The 19,281-nt window shown below is 40.1% G+C and overlaps 1 protein-coding gene across 5 annotated transcripts in view; it reads left to right on the top strand.

Moving 5' to 3' along the window:
• SMOC1 (SPARC related modular calcium binding 1) overlaps window positions 1-19,281 on the top strand; it is a 124,890-nt gene that overhangs the window by 47,324 nt on the left and 58,285 nt on the right. For all 5 annotated transcript variants that reach the window (XM_058025445.1, XM_058025446.1, XM_058025448.1 and 2 more), the window contains exons 4-5: window positions 8,905-9,004; window positions 11,433-11,480. In XM_058025445.1, the coding sequence (XP_057881428.1) occupies window positions 8,905-9,004; window positions 11,433-11,480 (148 nt within the window). The remainder of the gene's footprint in view (window positions 1-8,904; window positions 9,005-11,432; window positions 11,481-19,281) is intronic.

Consider the following 19,281-nt stretch of genomic DNA (forward strand, 5'->3'; position numbering starts at 1 on the left):
AAATTTTATTCCCCTCCTCAGCCTTACCCTCCCATTATCTGGTGTGTGGGAGTGTTTTTGTTTTGTTTTTGTTTTTTGATGATGATGTGGAAAAAGTTGTATTCATCCTGCAAACTCTGCATGGTTCTTTAGAGCAGCATTCTGTTTCTGTACTGTGTGGACCATCATGGTAAGGTTGGGATAAGAGAAGATGGCTGCAGTTTCTTGCAGTTTAAGTGCACTTTCAACTGTTGCAATTTGATTTTGTGTAGAGCTTCTCAGATTCTGTTGGCACTGGAGGCTAATATTTATAAAAGCTATCACAGTGGGCCAACATGGAACAAAGTGTTCCATGTTAAATTTCATAGTTCAAGAAAAAAAGGGTAAGGAAAGCAAACTTTGAAATGTCTATTGTCTGTCCATCAACCTCTAGGAGAGGAAAGTAGGTGAAATTTTTATCTTTATAAAAGATAAGGCTGGACTGATAGTATAGTTGATAAAGCTTTGTTTCAGACAGGTTTATTTTGAAGGTTGGTACCAGTGTTTGGATTGTGGAGAAGTTTGCTGGACTTTTCCTTGGCACATTCCTTAGCCAGTGCTGGTTGCCAGTTGAGGGACAGCATGAAACTGCTTACAAAAATTGTGTGGTGTCAGTTGGCAGCCAAGTGGTACTTCACATTCTTCCTCCATTCAGTTCTATCTGTGAACACTAAAATGCTTTTGTTTTACCTGGCATGATGAAGAAAAGCCTCTGATCTCTTTGTATCTGGAATTAACTGAAATTCATATAATTCCTTGGTTCATAAAAATACCCTGTGTTCCACATACCTTATGAACCAGCTTCATCAGTTATAGTGTAGCGTTTAAGGTAATTGTCCCTGCATAAGATTTAAATGAAAAATAATGTCCAAGAAAGCTAACTAGTTTCAGCCTGCTTTTGAGACAAATATTTCCTTTAGCTTCTGGTCAAAACAAATCAAATTTTGATTTAAAAAAAGATGTATAAAGACTAGAATTTTAGTGAACAGTCTAAACAGTTTTGCTTCCAGCAATTCATAAATAGATCTCATCTGGTGGAGGTACTTTTTGATACTGCATCTCTTGTGCAGAGAATTGAAGCTCTTGGGTTCTGCTTTACAGGGAGGCTGTGTTCTTGTGAAGTCCCTGAGGCTTTGCTGAAGTCAGCTCTGGACTGTTGTTAGTTTATTCTGGTTCAATACCTGAATGTTGCTCCATCTAGACTCCAAAATCTCAGATAGGAAGTCTACAACAGAACAGCATCTCTTAATGAAGTTTCTAGGAAGAATACCCATTGTGCTCTTCAACATGGAATCCCCATCCCAACAAGAGTCTTAAGCAGATGCACATGTTTCAAGATAAATAAAGTTGGCTAGGGAGACTTCTTCAGCAACTTCCCCCATTCTGTGTAACTGTTATTGAAAGGGAGTTTTATGTAGAAGAAAAATTCTGATCAAAGATGCATGCATATATTTAGAATATCAAATGTCTGAAGTGTTACAGCACTCATTCAAGACGTAGCTTACTTGCTTTTAGGTCATCTTGCTAAGCCAACTGAACACAGTAGTATTCAGACCCACATCATTGTCCTTGCCACCAGACTTCCAGAGCCTGATTTTTAATTTAACTAATTAATTGTTGGGAATTCTTGAAATTTTTGCAGGACTGAAAAACAAGAGCGGTACAGATGTGGGAGAATTAGGTAGTAGTATCTATGTTCAGAGAACCTGCTTGGCCTTAACTAGATTGAGCTGTTGCTTTTGTAGTTCATTGTAATTATCTTGATTAAAACTAAACTGCAGTCGCTCTGGGTAAACACTGAAAGTGGGGCTGTTCCTCTGAAAGCAGCTCAGGTTTGCCCTTTGCAGCTGCTGGAGCTGTTGCCAGTTCAGTGCTGGATTTGGAGCTGGAGGTGCTGCAGGGGGTGATGAGAGCACAGATCCCCTGCCAGAGCATGTGCCATGTGGGCAGCAGCTGCGGGAGGAAGACCACGCTCAGCTTACTTCCTCCTGCATCTACCATAGTTGGATGTGGCAACAAGGGTGAAAGGGAGAAGGGCCTAAAGGCAAAGGCCTTCGTTTGGCTTGCATTTAAATGTAGAGAGACATCACACATGTCTTGAAACACTTGCATGACCTGTCTGGTTTTGATTGCCTGTGAAATTTAGCCTGAAATCAGTGTTGCCACCAATTCTGTTGCTCAGCTGATCAGTTTTCCAGTTTTCGTATGCATGACTAGGTATAATAGGGTTTGTGTACTGCATCAAGAGGAGCTAGCACTTGTCAGTTCACTGGCTGTCGTAACTGTTTCTATACAACATGTGTGCTGCTTCCCTTGTTGAGTTCGTGTATTGCAGAGATCTTATCAAGTCCCCTTTTAGTGCTACTTAGGCATCTACAGATGTGGCATGCATTTGCAGGATGGAGAAGTGATGCCACTTGCAGGCATGATGGGATGACTGTAAATGGGGAAGCAGATCTGATTAACTCCTCTGGAATTGCTATGTCTTTATATTTCAGTCTGTGTGGGGAATATTGCTTCCTATAACAAAACCCCTACACTTAGCCCACAGTAATATAAGTAGGCAGATAAAATTTGAGTTATTCACAACATAAGAATGTTTGTTAGATACGAGTAATTTGATTAATTGTAGAAAACTGAGGTCACTTTTGTGCAGAATTAACCATGACTAAAACCAGTTCGTGTTCCCAAGACTTTTGCCTTTTTTTGCTGGTATGCTGTATATTTTCCATAAATGCCATTCCTTTTCTATGCTGCACTTAACCTGCTGTGATCTGTTCTTCATAAACAACAGGCACTAGTGGGTAATCTGCACACTTTCTTTTGCTGCCTAGTGCCATTGGGCTTGTTGCCATGGGCTGAGGGAGACTTGCATTCTTCATACTTTTTCCCCAAGCAGTTTTTCAGAAAAGGTTGCTGAGATTTTAAATGGGATCTGTTTCAGAGAGATTAATATGAACATGAATAATGTTAATCCTGCCTTGGGGGTGTAGTTTTGTGGGACTTTGTGGTATGTCTTACTGTTTGCTGCCACCTTCCACTGTCTAGTTGTGGTTTCTTTTCCTTACAAGTCTGCATAAAACTGAGGACAAATCTCCTTGGAAAGTTTCTTTGAATTTAGGGTTCTTAAAATCTCCCTCCTGGTGCAGCTATGATGTAGCACTGAGATTTCTGTTAAAATGAGTGCATCAGTCAAACCTGTGATCTTATGACAGGTCTGACAGTCAGCCCCTCTAATGAGGGGCTGGCTATCAGAGCAGTTCTGCATTATCAGATACCACATCTTGTAATATAAGTCTGCTTGGAAAGAGAGATCAGTATTATGGTCCATACCAGTAGTTTCACTCTACACTATGCTAATGCACATAAAAAGTTCTGTTTTCTCCCAGGTTCCCCAAACAGCCCTTTCTAAAGATGTGGGGACCCCTTTCAGCTTTCAGTGTGATTTCATGATCCAAGTCTGCTCCTCTGTATTGGCTAGTGTAGTGTGGTGCTGGGCAGAATTACAAACTTCTTAATGCAGCAAGGTACTGCATAGACATCCTTCATTCCATGGATGCTGTCTGTTATTCCATTATCCAGTGCTCAGATTCCAGCAATACTAAGCTCTCAAAGAATTCACCTCTCATTTCAGAAGAACACAGTCTGTCTTGCTAGATTAAAAAAAACTTTTTAAAAAGCATTTGGTTTTTAAATGGTTGGTAGTTCTGGCTTTTTTTAAATGAAAAGATATCCCTTCTATAAATGATGGTAGCTGTAGCTTTCTGTGAATACTGCTCTGCAGGTTTGCTACTTAAACACTTGCCTTCTTCCTGTGGCTTTCATTGTATCTCTCATTTGTATGTGCTAAAGATAAACCATGAGTGGGTAAGGAGGTAAGAACTTTGGTTATTTATGGTGTTTCTTCAAAGAAGTGCCAGTTGAGATAGCAAAGGAACAGGTTCTTAAAGCAAGAGTAGACATACTTAGGGGAAGTGACAATGTAAGGTCATTCTTGGCTTCAAAGTGTCACATTCTGTGTCAGAAGCAGAAAGCCTCTCTTGAGGACCCTTTTCCTGAACTAAAAATAACCTATGTACCAGCGTGTGTGATGGGAATGCCCTTGATCACGATTAAGATTGTTTTACTTCAGGTCATTTTTTCCCCTGGTGGTATGAACAGTGAAATTCCCATGGAGGAAGCATTTCTTGAGTGGTGCATAGACTTGAGGGAGGTGGGTGCTGCATAAAGCCCTGGTGGGAACATTTACACAGCACCATTTGTGAATAATTAAATAGGAGTGGAGAACAGAAAAAGTGACAAGAATTGTTTAAGGGGCTGCAGTCCCAAAGAGGCTTAAATACAAGATGCAGACTAATTCATAGCTCCCCTAAAATTGCCTATAAAGGTAAGGCAGGTTTCTGACAATAATCAGCTGACTCTTAATGTAGCAAAAAGTATTACAAGATGCAGAGTCTAAGCATTATAGCAAGACATGTGCACCAGAACAGAGGATCACCATGCAGATTTAAGATATATAGCCATCAGGCCAGTGTGCAGTTGTGGGTTCAGAGGGCTTTCTAGCTGAGTCTCAGAGGCTTGACCAAAGGAAAGACTTGATTAAAGAATTGCTGCATCACACTGGCTTCTGCTCCCTGGGTCAGACTGGATGACCTGCTGACTTGGAGCTATTTATTTAGCTGTTTTCACAGTGTTTACAAGGAGCACCTGGATGCAGCCAGGGTTTGGAGCCTTGCCTGGTGCTGTGAATGCAGTCAGTAGCTCTGCTTCCTGCCCTTAGCCTCGGCAGTGCCATTCAAAAACTGAATGTGTTTTTTCTTTTCTCATAGAAGTATAGCTTTCAATACAGAATGAATGTTCTTCCCTTCTCATCTCTGCCCTCCATTGTGGAAGGAGCCAGGAAGTGTTTGTTTGATCTGTGATGGGAGAGGAATGGGTTGCTAAACATTTCATCTGAGCAGCAGTGAGAGGCTAGTCTGAGTGTTCCTGTTGTCAGCCCAGTGCTTGTCCAAGGTTCCTTCAAGCCTATTACAGGCAACTACCTCTTCCTGTAACTCCATGGAAGCTGGTTTCAGCCATCACAGAATTGCTGCTTTGCCTCTGTTCTCTCCATCATATGTGTATATGATTTCTCTCTCACTTCCGATTTCTGTCTGAGCAACATCCCCTTGATCCTTATTTGTTAAATAGTTATAAAGGGATGCTGCTTGCTTGTCTGGAAGCTTTACTTTAGAAGCTTGCTTGTTTAGAAGCTTTACTTGGGAATCAGATCCTGGCATTGTCAGTGAGATACTGAAGAAACCCAAAGAATGGCTTCTTTTCCCCCTGAGGAACTTAAGAGGCAGAGTTATCACCCAGTGACTACTCCTTTAGTGCTTACATATTGTAAGGAATTTTATGAGAGCAGGTATTTGGCCAGTGTATTGGCTACTGTTTGATTTCACACGTTGTAATGGCAGGGTGGAATAGAGAAACTGCTGCTACACTTTTAATTTGGGGAGTGGTGATCTGGAGCAATTTTTCTTGGGTTTGCCCCTCATGCTTTTCATCCTTTAGTTGAGACACAGGTAAGATGACCTATCTCTCCATGAAAAATAGGAACAGTGTCCTTCTGCATGATCAGGGATTTGGCTGCTTGTAGTGCTTTAAAATGCAATTGGATTTTTTTTTTTAATGTAGATGTTAGTGGGGTATCTGTTGAAGACCTCAAATGATTTACAGGTTTTATTTATCTGATTTCCTATTACATAACTTACAATACAGCTGTTGTGTGTTAATCTGAGATACCAAATTCTGTCGTGTGCCTTTCCAGCTGTAACAGGCGCGTTCTGTAACTGCAGCTTGGTTAACAATCAAGTCTATTAAGTATATAAGATTGTATTTCCTCTGCCTCAATGCTTAGCTTTAGAAGATTGAGTGCCAAAAAAGTCAAACACATTTTTTCTAACTTGTATTTTGATAGAGTCAAAATTAACTCATTAGCTGAAGATTAGATCTGTGCAGTAAACATCTGTCATGGTTGCAAACTTACTTACCTGAAGATAAGTGTTTAAAAATCTCACTACTTTGGGAGTAGGATGACAATGAGGTCGAATTTTGGGTTGACAGTTGAAATTTTGTTCAGAAATAAAAGCTCAAATGTAAGGTCAATGGAAAATTTTAAAGTAAACCCCCAAATTTTGGATATTCATTGCTGGAGGTGCTCTGAAATAGTCAACATTTTGTATTTGTTTACACACAGTGCTTAGACAGTGTACTGGATCAGCTGTTGCCTTTACGCTTTTTTCAGTGGCATACCAGTACTATGTAAGTGATGAAGAGTTTACTTTCCCTCCCAGCCTTTAAGATGGAATCTCTAGGCTGTAGGCCACTGTTGTTATCACTCTAAATTGTACTGAGACCTGCTCAGGTATCACGGTGAAAGGTGTCTCAGTGTGAAGACATTCAGGAAAAACAACTGCACTGGAGATTTCTGCAGTGCCCATTCTTCATGGCTAACTGTCTGGCCTTTAGGATAATGGCTGAGCTTTAATTGCAGCTGTTATCTGTAGAAGGGAATCCCTTTGGTACTGCAGTAAAACTTGTGGTTGTGGTGAAAGTGCTGAGTGCTGTCAGTCTCAGATTTTTTTTTTCCCCCTTCCTTTTTCTAATGGCAATTTCTTTCTTTTGTTAATGGCAGCATGGGGGAGAAAAGGTCATGGGATACCAGTCCAAGGAAGACTAGCATTTCTTAGCCTAGTTATTTACAAAATTACTTCACTTTTTTATGGGTGTAATGTGCTTGGCTTCCATAAATGAGCGTATGTAATTTGTAGCTCTCCACTGAGGTATGTAACATACTCTTAATGCATCTGTCCTGAATTTGTGTCAATACATTTTTTTTGACTCCTCTGCCGTGTACTTTGTTATTTTTCCGAAAGTTTGGCTAAAGGACTATCAAGTGACTAGTACTTGAGTTTTTTAAATGCTGAGTACACTGGGTTTTTTTATATAACATAACATGGAATAATCTTGCCCTACAATTCAAGACCTTATCCTGGCATTTAGCTCTATCCCTTGGTAGGATTTTTACAATTAATGCAGCTTCTTGTGCTGTTGGGAATGCAGTCTTGTGTGTGTGTGTGTGTGTGTGTGATCAGCAAAGATAAACTCTAAACATAAACCCAAACAGATCCATCACATTTGTTTTGAGTGTTCAATTGATAACATTGAGCAATAACAAATATTTTCTAACTTGATTATTGTTTATTATAGTCATAGTACTCTTGAGTAATTTGCCATCAGTATTGTGATATATTGAGAGAAGAAAAATGAATCTGCAAATAGCAGTGACAGTGACTGCAGTAACATGGGTACATGAGATAGCTGTTGATTTTGGCTACTAAAAGTAAATGCTTGAGGCAAAATGATTGATTTGCACTTTAGTAAAACCCAAGATAAACACGACGTACTGTGTTATAATTGCTCTTAGATCATGTTTTATGTGGTATTCAAAGCCTTTAAAAAAAAACTGTCATTAAGTCTCTGTACAAACTCTGCTACCTTAGGGCATTGAAGCCAGCTGTCAGCGAGGGGGAATGACTGGTTTTGCTCTGAAGGATCCCTAATGAGGGGACCAGCACAAACACCCCATCACTCTTCTCTTCTGTGTGAAGAGGACTGGAATTGGAAATTGGTTTCAGTGAACTTGTTTGGAAAAAGAGAGAATGAACAGAATTAATTTTACAAGTAAAATAAAAAGGCAACTTCTGAAATGGTCTCATTTAATGGCTTTTTTCAGAAATGTATCGAAGGAGCCATCTCGAGTTTATAGTAACAGGATGCGCTTCTATACCATTTCAAGGTACTGATGTGCACATTTAACTCCAGCTGAAAGTATGCTTGTTAGAAAGAATTTTGAGACCTGTTAGTGTTTACACAGATGCCTGTACAATGGCAGTTTACTTTTATCTCAAAGATGTCAAAGGCATCCTGAATTTCATCCAGTTGCTGGCTACTCTGGAAGCTGAGGCAAAGGCTATCATTAGATTTGTTAGGCTGAATGAAATTTTAGTGGTGCTGAATTAATGTCTCCATAGATGTTACTAAGATCAGTCTGCAAGATTAGAACTTACCCTTATTTGAGAGGTTCTGTATCTGAATTCGTAATTCTGGTGTCTTTCTGTGGTGAAGGAAGGAACTGGGCAGTTCTAGATGTTCAGTTCAGAAGTAGAGCTTTAAAGTCAATCAAGATGAATTTTATACTGTGTACCTTTTGACTCACTAGAACATTCATCAAATGTTCTTAAGTCCATGTCAATATATGAGGAGCTAGCATGTTGGATCTTGCTCCTGCTGTGTAGTTTGACATAGTAACACAACAGAGCTTAAATCTGCCTGGAGAACGTTTGTTAAGCAAGTCGGTATTGCCCTTTTCCAGCCATTACTGAACAAAATGCTTCTAAAATGTCTACAGATGGTGCTCTCAAGCAGTGGCTATGGAATTTGGGATAGGGTGGCCTCTGCATAACCCAGTTGGGATGCAGTGGGACAGGTTTTTAATAGTAAACAGTAAGTGGGATGTAGCAGAGGGTGGAACGAGGTGAGATACAACTGCTGCATCTCCCAACTAAAGTGTTCTCAGATGATTACTTGTAACTTCTTTTGCCTTCTGAGTTTCAGCTGCAGGAGTTGGAGTAGGAGAAATCACCTTTCTTGGGGTGTAGGGGGGTGGTGAGGGAAGAAAAGATAATCATATCAAAGGTACTCTTCTGTAAGACATCCTTGCTCTGAAGCATGTGTTTGTGATACCTCTGGGTTGGGACTTGCAATAAGATGCTGAATGATAATAAAGTGGTTGGTGATAGAGCGAGAAATGAAATGCCTGCTCTTTGTTTTATTAAACAGGTGCAGTGCCATACCTACACTGGATACTGCTGGTGTGTGACACCTGATGGCAAACCTATTAGCGGCTCTTCTGTACAGAACAAAACTCCTGTATGTTCAGGTACTGTGGGACTGGCTTCAGCAAATGCTAACTTGATAACCAGAGGGTTGGGGTGAATGCATCCTTCTGAGAGCCCAATCTTTCAGGTGACTTGGCCAGTTTACCCCACTTAATGCTGCACTTTGGACTCTGGCATGTCCACCCTGCAATTAGGATACAGACATTTCTGCAAGGCTCAGTAAGAAAAACCACTAAGGTGACAACCTGTGGCAGCCAAGGCAAGAGTCAGTGTTGCTGTGTACACCAACACCAAAGATTTGCTGAACGGATGGGATAACTTTTTTCCATGAGCTGTATTGTAATGAAATGGTTCTTGGGCTGTATTTTGTGGAATGTGGAGTAATTTTTTTGTACAGAGTGATTTCTGTTAATTCATGAAGGTGGTTCTGTGCAAAACTGTCAGTTTCTGGGGTCCTGCTGTTATAATGAATTTGGGTCTTTTGGCCACATTGCTTAGTTTAGGATCCCTGTGTTGGTGTCACGTGGTGGACAACACTGGGCTCGTGCCACAGCTCACAAGAGGGAGGTCCAGACCCAGGCTGTTACTCATGTTTATTAAGTGATGTGTTTCTGGGCACTCAGCCTGACATTACTTTGTTGCTCAGCAGTTTATTGACACCAAATCCACAAGTTTCTTTAAAAAAGAGTAATGTTGTTTTTCATTCTTCTCCACACCATTGGATTTGGTACTCCATGGCTCGAGTGGAATGAGATTGGGCTCCAGATTTTCATATGGCCCTGATCAATAGTGGTCTTGTTTTGTGAGCTGTTGTGAACAGTCCTGCTGTGACAACCACAGTAAACACAGGCAGGGTTGTTCTGTACTCTGGGGAGAATTGAAGGGCAACACTGGAATTATGCTGCCTTCTCACTTTCCTGTCTCCTCCCCAAAAAATTAAAGAAGGAAAAGGCAGTAAGCATAGGAGTGTGTTTCTGACATGTTCAGTGATGCCACATGTCTTCATGCTCTACAGTCTGCACCTCAAGGGTTTTTAGTACAGTTCTCTGACACCTTGCAGTGTTTGCCCTTTAAATAGGAGCATGACAGCAGTCAAACCTTTAGGGCTTTGATTTTTTCTCAGCTTATACGGTGTCCTCTTGGCTGTAGGGTGTTCTGTGGTAATAAGCAAACTTGCACTTATTACTTGTGGTAATAAGTGACTTGCATAAGGGTTTGAGTTGAGTGGGAGAGCTGTGACCCAATGTACCTTGAGGAGATGCTTGGTTTATCACAGGCATGTGGAAAGAAAAAAAATTAATATCCTATTTTAGTCTAAGGTGCAATCCTACAATAATTTGGCTTAAACCTTTAGAATGTGACTTTATGACACCATTTACAGTATATCATTTTGGTAGGGCATATTTTAGACTTTTACTAATCTATTCAGTTAGTCTTGTGCTGTTTATGAAATCATGTTGCAGAAAAGGAAAGTCATGTTGTACTGTAGGACACAGATGTTAGACATATGATGACTAATACAGAGTTTGTGCTTACCACTTGTAATTCAGCAGTAGATCTGTGATGAACTGATCTGCAAGTGAAAGTGTCCAGGCAATAGTTTACCTTCAGAGGTTGTCTTGATCAGATTCTTGGGGCTGTCAGAGATACCTTCTTTAAAGCTGACTTTTGATCCATGTTTCCTGAATGTTCAGTAATCATTAGAATTGTTCAGTAATGGTACATAGAAGAATCGGTTTCCTGTGAATAAAGCTATTAAAAAAAAAATGCTTCTCAGATTTTTATACACATTGGTAATGGATTTATTTGACTAGCTTTTATTACCTGGTCAAGTTTTAGTAGAAAACTGTGATGAAGCACTAAAGTAGAGTGCAGTACCAAGCAGAGAATCATACATACTATGTAAAGATCCAAGTTAAAGTCAACAACCCGAGATGTGTTCTGTTCAAGTACATGCTGGATCTTATTCAGTGTCCCATTTCAAACAGCTGGGCATGTTCTGGGGTTGGTTGAAATCCATTTTCTGAAAATTGTCCCACTTAATCCCTTTCCTCTGGAATACTGTGCTTGCATTCCCTGCACACTCTCCCCATCTGCTTTTGATTTGTTCTTCCTGACATTTGCAAATGAAAGTGACTCTTACTGATCTTTCATTCTTGCCCTTGGATTTATTCCAGGTTTCTTACTAGCATGATGCTCTGTTGAGGTCTTTCAAATCACTAGATCCAGCTACTAAAGATTTCTTGTTTACCCTTATCCCAATTTAATGTCTTAATGCATAAAACTTCCTTATACTTTTCAATTTGGTTGAAGCCACAGGCTCTCTGAGTCTTAAATAGAACTGTTGACAAGTTAAATAGATGCTTTATGGGTTGAGATATAGACTGTATTATTGAGACATCATATACTTTGTGTGACCGTACAGCATCTAAATGGATGTCTTTTCTTCTTTTTCTTTCTCCCCTCTAGGTTCTGTAACTGATAAACCATCAAGCCAGGGTAATTCGGGAAGGAAAGGTGAGTGGAGTCCTGTGCTTCACCAACTTTTGTAACAGCAGCTGCCTAGCCAAGTCCCTTAAGGTAGCTCAGAACATGGGTTCCTAACCAGCTCCAGGGTACAAGGGTGGATGTGCCACTAGAGCTCCCCTTCAGGAGGAGGAGTAAGATGACTGTTCTGCTCCCTGTGGAGTAGAAAAGGGTGTTCTCTGCTCTGTGCTTCTCAGTTGAGTTAAAGTGCAAGAAAGCTGAGCTTCCCGAAGGAATGGCTGGTCCAGAATAAGTTCTGCTTGCTCACCTTGAAGTCACATATTGAGCATTGCTCAGTAAAATCCCTAGATTAGGAAGGCTGTCAGTATGATCTGTATTCTGGGAAACAGGAGTGCCAATGTCATGGCTGTGGCTTTGTATGCATTGAAAGTTGGGTTTTTTTAACAGTGCATAAAACCCTCTGGCCAGCTGGAGCAGTGCTGGGTTAAACCTTAGCAGTGCTTGGACACCTCGCAGGCACTGATTTTTCTTCTTTACACTCCTATCTTCAGTCCTTGCCCTTCCTGAGCAAAGCATTAGATGGGTCATTGTTCTTCTGCTGTGAATATTCAGAGCTCTTCCCTGTGTCCTCTGGTTTGCATTCGCTGCAATAGCTTTGGGAGGGTTCACCACTGAGGTATGCATTGAGGAGCACTCAAATATGTCTTTAGGCCTTTTTCACACCCTAATTTTCAGCCTTTTTCCCCTCTAGCCCCAGTGGAGAGTCAAGTTTTGAGTTTGTGTCTGTACTCCAGGAAAACTGTGCTGAATGCATCCTTACTTCTGCTGATGAGGATGAATGCTCTGTCCTGGGACAAGTTCCTCTTTTGATAAGCAAAGCAGGATTTTTAGTGCTAACTCTCTAAACCAGTTATTCCTGACACTTCAGAATGAAGGAAAACACTGACAGGGACACCTTCCATGCTGGGAATGTCAATCAGGTCTGAAAGCACTTAATGGGGATTTGATTATTCTGTTCAGAGTGGAGATGTATTTTGAGCATATCTGCTCTGCAGCCTATTGCTTGTATATAATAGCTTAAGGTAAGGAGAAGAAATATGCAAGGCAAACTACTTAGCTGAGACTGAATACTGAAGCCTGTTTCTTATTTTCGGTAAGGATATGTCTCTTTAAACGTGTAATTATGCATTAATGTGTAATTGGCACCTGAACACATGGTTATAATTCTGTTAATGCAATCATTGCCAGTCTAGCCTGAAGTACAAGCAAATCAAATAGCTCTTGAAATCTGCATTATTTTGGAGTTATTTGTAGACTTTTTACCTGGGTAGTCCTGGTCTAGAATTGAAAGCAGCTGACATTGGATTTCATGAGAAACAGGAGCAAAATGGGAAAACATCTGAACTTGTTTTTTCTTCCACACTCCCTTTATTAACTCAAGGGTTGGAACAAGCAAAAAGAAAACTGTAAATGGTATGAACTAATTTAAAATTTGTAATATAAATTGATTCTCCTTGGTGCTGCCTGTGGCATCCTGTTTCAATGATGGTATGCTTGGTCATGTGGCTGCAGAAACGTGCAGTAGCTGTCAAAGGGGAAACGTTTCCCTTTGGGCCAGAATGCTTCAAGCAGTCTTGTAAACTTTCTGTCTCCTGCAGTTCTGAATCTGTTCATATCTGCTAGAAACCCACACATAAGCAAGTCTGGCCCTATTCCATCATGTTAGAAAAATACTTATGAAAAGCTATTTAATGGGCCTTTTAAAATCAAGAGGGCTGTTAGAAGCTGTAATAATTTGGTTTAAAGTTTGATGGACATAGCATTACTTTTTCATCTTGTGGTGAAAATGACTAATCTAAAAATGAATTCGTCCTTCTTATCAGTTTTTTTTCCTTGCCTTAAGTTACCTTGATTCAAAGTTCCAGTATCGAGTCCTTTTGGAAGGAAGCTGGAATCAAGAACAGCCTGGCTTTCTTGAAGCAAGGTGGTTGCTGCAGGTCTGGCTTCTCTGATGGCAAGCCAGCATGAACATAACCATTTATTCTAGCTGAGTGTTCAGACACTTGATACAAAGATTGCCCTTTGAAAGGTGACAAAAAGGGCAGGAGGAAGAGAGGTCCAGCAGGAACTGGGTCAGTGATGACTCTTCTATTGTAGAGGCACAGCCTGGAAACTTCTGATACCTCTTTGGGCAACTGCCATCTGATTTGGGAGCTTTTGGAATTTTCCCATTGCACAGCAGACTCCTCCCTCTCTCCATCCCTGAGTGAGGATCTTGTAGTCAAAGAGCATATATGGCTCAGAATAGGTACTCTGAGGAAGACAAAGAATAGCTAAGACTTTCAAAAGTGATTTCTTTTTTCTCATTCATACAGGAATGTAAAATATGAGCTAATAAACTTTGTGCCTTTCAAGTCTTCAGGGCAAAAGGGTGGAGGCTGCTCTGCCTTAGAAACAGTGTGGATGGGTAGGCTTATGCTGCTGGGTAATAAATGAAGACTTTACTAGCATACTAGCTCGCCTTTAGAAGAAGCAAATTAATGTTGGAAGGAGAAAAAGGCTGGTTACTGGTAATAAATCTTTCTCCAGATCTTTTCCCCTCTTTTCCTTCCTGTTAAGCTCCAATTTCTGGGCCTCAGTAGGTATGTTCGAGTACCAGAAGATACGAGGTAACACATGATTCCACTCACAGGCTCTCTCATTACTGATGAGAAGAAAACAAAATGGCTTCATGTTCATGTGACTTGGCATGTAGTTCCAGAAAGTGGTTCTGTGGAGCTTTCTGCAGAAAACAAGCAAGCATGCTGGCAAGAGATACTTCTTCTTTCAAAATTCCGTGCTCTGGTTATCCATATTTACATTGCTGCTATTGCTGTGTGATGCAATGCCAGTTAGTCACACAATTTGCCCCATAAGGTAATTTAAATCAAATTAAATTGGCACCAAACCTAAAACTTTAAAATAGGCCATATTGATTTGTTCTGAGAAGTGTTCAGTTGCTGGAAGGCAGAGCAGACGTGGGCCTGGGGAGATGGAGGTATGTTTGCATGAGGTGGAATGGAAACCCAGGCCCTCCAGGGCATGCTTGCTGTGTGACTTTGCGGCTCAGACACTTACCCATGTCCTTTTAGTGCTGAATTTTTCCCATAAGGAAAGAACAAGTTCCCAAGAAATGTAATTGCTCTTCAGTGAGATTAGGATATCCAGAACCTGCTTTTGCTCTTTGTACTGTCCTTTCCCATAAGGAACTTCTTGCATTAATTTGCTCCAGTTGCTGCTTAGTTTGATGGTCCTGAGACACTGGGAAAATGCATGCTGTCCTCTAGAGGTCTGGATCTCCCCAGTCTCTCCCTCTAGGATGTTGTTAATGTTTTAAAAAGCAGTGAAATGCATCCTTGGAGCCAACCTTACTGGATTTCTTCCTGCCTAAAGAATGCAGAGCATTCCTTTCCAGCCACAGGGACATTGTGCCATACTTTGAGACAAAAGAAGTAAACATGGAACAAAATAAAGTTTTCTTTTATTTATCTGGAAAGAGTTGGGGCTTTAGCTCGGATTCAGCATATTGCAATCAGGAGTAGTGCCTTTACAGTCACCAAGAAGGTTTTAAAAGTAGTCTGGTTAGCAATCAGAGGGATGTAAAAAACATCCATGTAACTGCTTATCTCTGTAAATTCACCTGGTCTTTCTTCCTAAAACTGGAAACAGTGAATTAAAAGTGAGTGAAGAGGAAATGTATTGAAGGTGGGGATACTGGTTCATAAATGGTAGCTTACAGTTCTGGACACTGTATGATACCATTTTCAAACCAACTAAATGAAGGAAGTGGGAAAGGATGGATCCCAGTAATCTGGGATTTAAAGGTGATGCAACTGCAGGGTAAATTTGGGCAGGAGTACCTTTCAGTGTCAGTCATGAAGAGTCTTGAGTAGTATGAACTCCCTTTTTCTTTTATAAAGTCTTTTGCAGTGCAAAACGTTCCAGGCCTGTTTTGACTTGTCTCGTTTCCCTATTGCAAAAGCTGACAATAGCATCTGCAATTGCCTGAACAGTTGTTGGTGAGATGTAAGCTCTGATGGACCTGCAGAAAGCAAAGCCCAGGCTGAGCTTGTTGTACACTTACTATCTTATGTGTAGACATGACTCTTGTATGGAGCTGCAAAAAGTTTTTTTCTCAGTGAGTTTTGCAGCGTACAAGAAAACACTGAAACGGTTTGAGAAACTTAAGATGAGCAACTTGAAATTCCTGCTGAGAAACCTAAGATGAGCAACTTGAAATTCCTGCCAATTAAACATGTAGAATTGGGTTCCTTTTTGTGTGTTTAACTGTCAGAAATTAGTTTAAAGGCAGGCTTTGTTGGCAGGAAAATCCTGGGCTGCGATTGTGGGCAAGTTGGCCCATTCTGTGGCTTTTTTCGTGCTTTTTTCCAAGAGTCTTACCTCTAGAAAATGCTAATGGCCCAGTTGTGCAGCCAAGAGACTGAGCAATTTGAATCAGTAATGAGCCATTAGTGTGAGTCAGTAATTAGGCTGAGCGGTAAAGGGCGAACACTCTCCTCAGGCAAACCCAAGCAAAGGAGGCTTGTGCTGATGAAAATAAATGGAGCTGCTTGTAGCTGGGGTCCTGGAAGCTTTGTCTGCTGGTGGAAAGAAGTCAGGTGCAGCTGGCCCTAATTCACCTGCCCTCAGCTTGGAGGGAGAAGAGCACATGGCCTCCACAGGGGCTTGAATGGCTCACAGAAGACAGACAATACCTTGACATAAACCCTCAAAATGAAATGTGACTAAAACATCAGACTGAGTCTTTGGTCTTCACCTTCTCCAGATCTTTCTGGATTCAACCCAGTGCTATGTATTGAAACACAACTGTGCTGTTACACAAATTGAGCTTCAACTGCGTCTCCAGCCTCATGAACACAGAAAATGCTTTGGTGTCCTTAGCAGTTAGTGGAGAATACAGCAGAAGAATATTGTGTGGCTTTCATTAGTAAGATGTAGTAAATACAAGTTTATCGAGGCAATATGAAGTCAAGTGGTGGTTCTAGTTGGTGAACACCATCTTGTTTCATTTCTTGCAGAACATTAGCAAGTAACAAGCCTGCAGAGCTACCGAAACAATTTATCTGGATCCCTTATGTTTAATGCACATATTTAAATAAAAAATATATACTAATTTAGAAATCCAGATGGAGAATTTCATGCAATTATCATTTTCTGAACTGTTTAACTTCATTGTGTAATGTTCCTAGACCAGGACTGATGTGTTTTTCAGGTATTTTATAGGTAAAAGATACACATGTGGTGAAAATGTGCACAAACAATTTGATGCTTGTCAATATAGCTGGGTGTGTAGTGTAGCTCAGTGGAAAGTCAGACTGTACTATACATATGTATTAAGTCTGCTTCTTGAAAGCAACCAATTTGCTATATGTGTGTGCTACAAGAGTACTGCAAGTCCTTCAGATGAGCAAAAGCTTGATTTGTTCTACCACACATTGATGGTGACAGTTTCTCAGTCTACCCTGTTAAAATCAGGGAGTTAGGAAAGAATCTATGGGAGAAGCATGAATATGTGCTGCTTTTTGTGAAACTAGGATAAAAGCTCAGTTGACTGAGGAGTTATGGGGTTAGTGTAAAAAAAAAAGCAGTCCTGAAATAGCTCAAGTGAGCTGTGAGCAAAATTACTGTAGATGGAATTTGTAGCACATAAGATTTTGCTTAGCTCATATTTGTATTTCCAAGCAAGCTTAGCAATGGAATTGAAGTTTGCTTCCCTATTATAAGAATAGTTCTGTAAAAAATGCTCTTAACTTAATCAGCAGGTTTGCCAGCTTGTAAATAGTCAGAATTCTCCCTGGTTCCTATTGCTGTCTCTATACCGTGGATCATCTACAAAATTATTTATTAAGTTCCAGTTAAAGGTAACTGTAGAAAGCAAGTCAATTTCACAGGTATGGTATAGTTTGCCAACATAACAGATTTTATTAGATAGCAAGAACCCAGCCTTTAAATGGGCATTGTGATCAATTTTTTGAGAACAGAGGAATGTAATTTTACAATACTGTGTATATTGGATAACTTTTCCAGAGCAGAGCAATGTTCTAAAAAGCACTTAGATATATCACATGAAGCAAACAGATTTTTGAAATACTAAAGTCTAGAAGTAAAACTTCAAATTTGTTACATAAACAGTAGAACTGAAAACAATTCTTTCGGTTCCCCACATTGCTGCCTTGTCTGAAATTGTTTATTTTCATCAAGACATTTTTTGTGGGCCTCAGAACATATGTATCAAATTTGAGACTGAAGAAAGTTTCATTGGCAAGTATAAAAGAAGGCAAATTCTGTTTTAAAGTGTATTTTGTTTGATACAATGCAAGAATTCTGCTTTCATCTAAAAAGTAGCAGTTCCAATCAGTAGCTTAGTCTATATAATATGACTTAATAAAATTGTAGTTTACAAGTGTTATTATAGCAATCTACAGACAAGTCCTGTCTGTAATGTCTTAAGAACAGCTGTAAATGTTTTTAAATTATTAAGTCATAGTATTGAGCAGCCTGGTGAGTAGATCTAACAAGTAGACTAGCAATTGATTAAACAACATCTGTTAAGGTATTATTAACTGTTTATGTGCTATACATGGATTTCTGGTGTCTGATCATTGCAGCTTGCAGAGAAATGGAATAAATTTGGCATCTGTCAGTTGGTTTAAATTTGTTGCTAAAATACTTTATGTAGGCTCAAAACCTTTTCTCTTTTTAAAGAGTTGACATTATTCTTCTCATGCTTTATACAGTCTAGACATCTGAATGTTAGTGTTGTTTTCTTTCAAATCAGAGTAATGCACCAGGAAATGTGTTTTGTCGTGGTGCAGGTGTTTGGTCAAGGGGCTGGAAATACTTTTCTTTCAACTCCTTTGCCCCCTGAGCTCTGTCAAAGTTTCTCTATAAGAGAAATAAACTATGAAATTGTGATGGGTAATCTTGAATGCATGCAGACCATGTGTGCCCCTAAATAAGGTAGGGAGAAGCTGGAGAGACAACCCCAATGTTTGTTCAAGTTCCTGGGATGGCACCTAGGGAAATTAAAGCTTCTTTACAACAGATCTATCTGGAATAATAGCTTTCCTCTGTGTGCTCATCTGGACTTTTCTTCTATGCTGACTGTAAGGGAGCTGTACTGCAAAATGCTTTGATAAAGGCTAAGGATGGGAGAAGTCTTCCCCACAGACTGAATTTTTCTAGGCAGTGTCCGTGTCTTTTATTACATGTTCCTGTGCTCAGCTCAGTGCTCAAGTTTCTGATGGGACCTTCGGGTGCTGCAGCAAAGCAATTTGTGTAAGGACTTGACAGGTTTCATCTGAACTGTTCAGCTTCTCACAAATATGCCATTAAATTAGATGATTCTTAAAATCAGCTGTCTCTGGTTCATTTTGAACAATGCATCTGTAGATGTCTGGCAGTCTGTAACTTGAGGATTGACCTTCACCTTTAAAATAAAAATATTTCAGTGTTGAGAAGGTGTTGTCACTTATACCCTGTGTACACCGAGATGCTTTATTCTGTACATACACATTTCCTTCTGAAGCAGGAACCTCCTTTGGAGGTCCTTCCAGCAGTATTGTTACTGTATCTGATTCCCTCTGTTCTCCATTCCTTCCCTCACAGAGAAGAACTGTTCCTTTGGTGTCATAATCAAATAGAAAACCTCCTTTAGACAATACTCAGATTCTGGGGTGAAAAAACTGGGGCTATGTAGTTAGAGAACAAAACTGTGCTCACTCACTAAAGCTCTGACACTCCTCTTTAATGATCCAGGGAGGAAAAAAAA

The sequence above is a fragment of the Melospiza georgiana genome, chromosome 6 (genome assembly GCF_028018845.1).
Source record: "Melospiza georgiana isolate bMelGeo1 chromosome 6, bMelGeo1.pri, whole genome shotgun sequence".
NCBI lineage: Eukaryota > Metazoa > Chordata > Aves > Passeriformes > Passerellidae > Melospiza > Melospiza georgiana.